A 2979-nucleotide genomic window follows, 5' to 3' on the forward strand; every position below is an offset into this window, starting at 1 on the left:
CTTGTTTATGACTTGGTCTCACCATGGGCTCTGGACATCGCCAAGAGATTTGGCATTAGTAACGCTCTATTTTTCACTCAGTCTTGGTCTGTTAATACCATTTATTATCATTTTTATCAAGAGAAAATCAAAGCAGACCCTTCAGAACGTCAAGCCACTGTGTTGCTACCGTCTTTGCCACCGTTCAACTTCATATTGAATCATTCAAACTATATAGTGGATTCAAATTGAGTCATCTTGGATTGAATCTTGATTAGTCCCAGTCAAAGCTAATTAGAATTTTGAAAGAAAGTACTCTGCTTAAGGTAAGAATGAACCTTGTAATGTTATTGAAATTTGTGTTCCCATTTATTACTATTCAATAGAGTTTAAATACATCCCAGGACTCAACTACTTCTCTAAACAAAAGGAATGGCTAGTTGACAATTAAATAGCCAACAATTATTGAATGAAAATATTCTCCTATTGACCTATTCTTAAGCCATAATCTGCATACAACACAGTCTACGTCATACGTCTTATGCCGCCTTGTATGTCCCACGCAAATTGCTTCTGCCTTAATCCTCATACCTTGAGTTCTTGATAGGTACTCGAGTTGACCTTCTTGGTTTATCATTGCCTCATTCTTTCAATGGAACCTTGTCCTCAAGGTTTAAGTTGATAAACTTGTTTCTCAGCTCTTGTGTATTTTCCCACATAGCCTCTTCTTTTGGAAGCTTTTTCCACTTGACAAGGCTTTCCTCAACAAAACTTGACCCTTTCTTAACCTACCTGATATCCAAAATAGCTTTCGGTTCCATAATAATCTCACTATCATCAGCTATAGGTAGTAGTTCAGTACTAGTGGCATTAGTGTCCCCCACTTGTTGTTTAAGCATTGAGACATGAAAAACAGGGTGAATTCGAGACCCTTTTGGCAATTTGAGTTTGTAAGCTACCTTGCCAACCTTTGCTTCAATTTGGTATGGACCATAAAAGCGACTAACCAGCTTTTGATATGCTCTTCTATAAACAGTTTGTTGGTGAAAAGGATGGAGTTTAAGGAAGACTAAATCCCCCACTTGAAACTCCATGTCCCTTCTTTTTGAATCTGCCACTTGTTTCATTTGATTGGCCGCTGCATGTAAATTGGCTTTGAGCTGTTGTAAAATGGTATTTCGTGATACCATTGTTTGGTCCACTTCATCGATGAAAGATACCCCAGCTTGATAATGTGGAATACTCGACGAAGGCCTCCCATAGAGAGCTTGGAATGGTGTCATCTTAATAGAGCTATGATATGTAGTGTTGTACCAAAATTCAGCCCATGAAAGAAAAGAATTCCATTTTTGAGGTTGTTGAGACATAAAGCATCTTAGATACTGTTCGACACACCTATTAACCACCTCAGATTGACCATCGGTTTAAGGATAGTAGGCCTAGCTCATATGCAGTTTTGTTCCTAACATTTTGAAGAATTCTCACCAAAAGTGACTTATAAAAATGGGATCGCGGTCACTGATAATTGATTTTGGCATGCCATGAAGCTTGACAATTCCTTCTATAAATTTTTCAGCCACCATTTTTGTTGTATATGAATGTGACAAAGCCAAGAAATGAGCTGATTTACTTAGGCGGTCAACTACCACAAAAATAGTGCTCTTGCCTTAGGATGGTGGTAACCCATCAATAAAATCCAAGGTGATGTCGTCCCATACTTGACAAGGAATGGCTAGTGGTTGAAGGAGACCCACTGGAGATAAAGTTTCATATTTATTCTTTTGGCAAACAGTGCAAGAGGTTACATATTGTTGAATCACCTTATGCATTGATGGCCAATAGAATTGTTGTGCCAACCGCTTGTATGTTCTCAACACTCTAGAATGTCCTCCAGATAGAGAATCATGGAATTCTTGCAATAGTTGATTGACAATATGGGAATTAGGAGGAATAACTACACGATTTTTGTGACATACCAATCCATTTCACCATTTATACGGAGCTCCAGGATTTTCAGTTGCAAGCTTGCCAATACAGACCATATAAGGATGCTTGTTGGCTTCGTCCTTGATTGCATTCCACAAAGATGTTTGAGGGACAAAAATAGTATTAAGACTAGGGCTGCCTATTACTTTGGACAAAGCATCAACAACAGAATTTTCCTTTCCTGGCTTATAAGTGATCTCATAATCATACCCCAATAATTTAGATATCCACTTATGTTGTTCTAATGTCACTATACGCTGCTCCATCAAATACTTGAGGCTACGTTGATCAGTTTGGATGTAGAATTTTCAGCCTAACAAGTAAAGACGCCAAGTTCAAATAGCTTGAACAATGGTGAGCATTTCTTTAGCATAGGTAGACCATGATTACTTTATGACTCCCAAGGCTCAACTCATGAATGCTATAGGTTTCCTTTATTGAGTTAACACTGCCCCAATCCCATTTCCTGAAGCGCATCAGATTCAATGATAAATGGTTCAATAAAGTTAGGCATAACAAGTGTTAGAGTAGACATCATAGCTTGCTTCAAGGCTTTGAATGTATCCTCAACTTCTTTCGTCCATCTAAATTGCCCCTTTTTTAATATATTGGTAAGTGACCAAGTTATAATTCCATAATTGCGAACAAGCTTTTTGTAATAACCTGTAAGGCCTAAAAATCCATGCAACTCAGAAACATCAGTAGGTCTAGGCCATTTGAGCATAGCTTCAATTTTACCTTGGTCCACCTTAACACCTTGTGAGGTTATAATGTGACCCAAGTACTCAATTTCTTGCTGGCCAAGTGCATACTTAGTGAGCTTAATAAAAAATTTGTGATGCCTTAATATTTCAAAAGTCTTTCTAACATGTTCAAGATGCATGGTTCAATTAGGGCTATAAATTAAAATATCATCAAAAAAGACTAACACAAATTTCCGAAGATATGGACGAAATATAGAATTCATAATAGCTTGAAAAGTTGAAAGAGCATTACATAAGCCAAAAGGCATAA

At 37.5% G+C, this 2979-nt stretch overlaps 1 protein-coding gene across 1 annotated transcript; it reads right to left on the reverse strand.

Moving 5' to 3' along the window:
- Positions 1–767: 767 nt before the first annotated feature.
- On the reverse strand, positions 768–1262 carry LOC123195686. Its single transcript, XM_044609500.1, has one exon. The coding sequence runs from the start codon at positions 1260–1262 to the stop codon at positions 768–770; it is 495 nt and encodes a 164-aa protein (XP_044465435.1).
- Between the last annotated feature and the right edge of the window lie 1717 nt (positions 1263–2979).

The sequence above is a fragment of the Mangifera indica genome, chromosome 14, assembly GCF_011075055.1.
Source record: "Mangifera indica cultivar Alphonso chromosome 14, CATAS_Mindica_2.1, whole genome shotgun sequence".
NCBI lineage: Eukaryota > Viridiplantae > Streptophyta > Magnoliopsida > Sapindales > Anacardiaceae > Mangifera > Mangifera indica.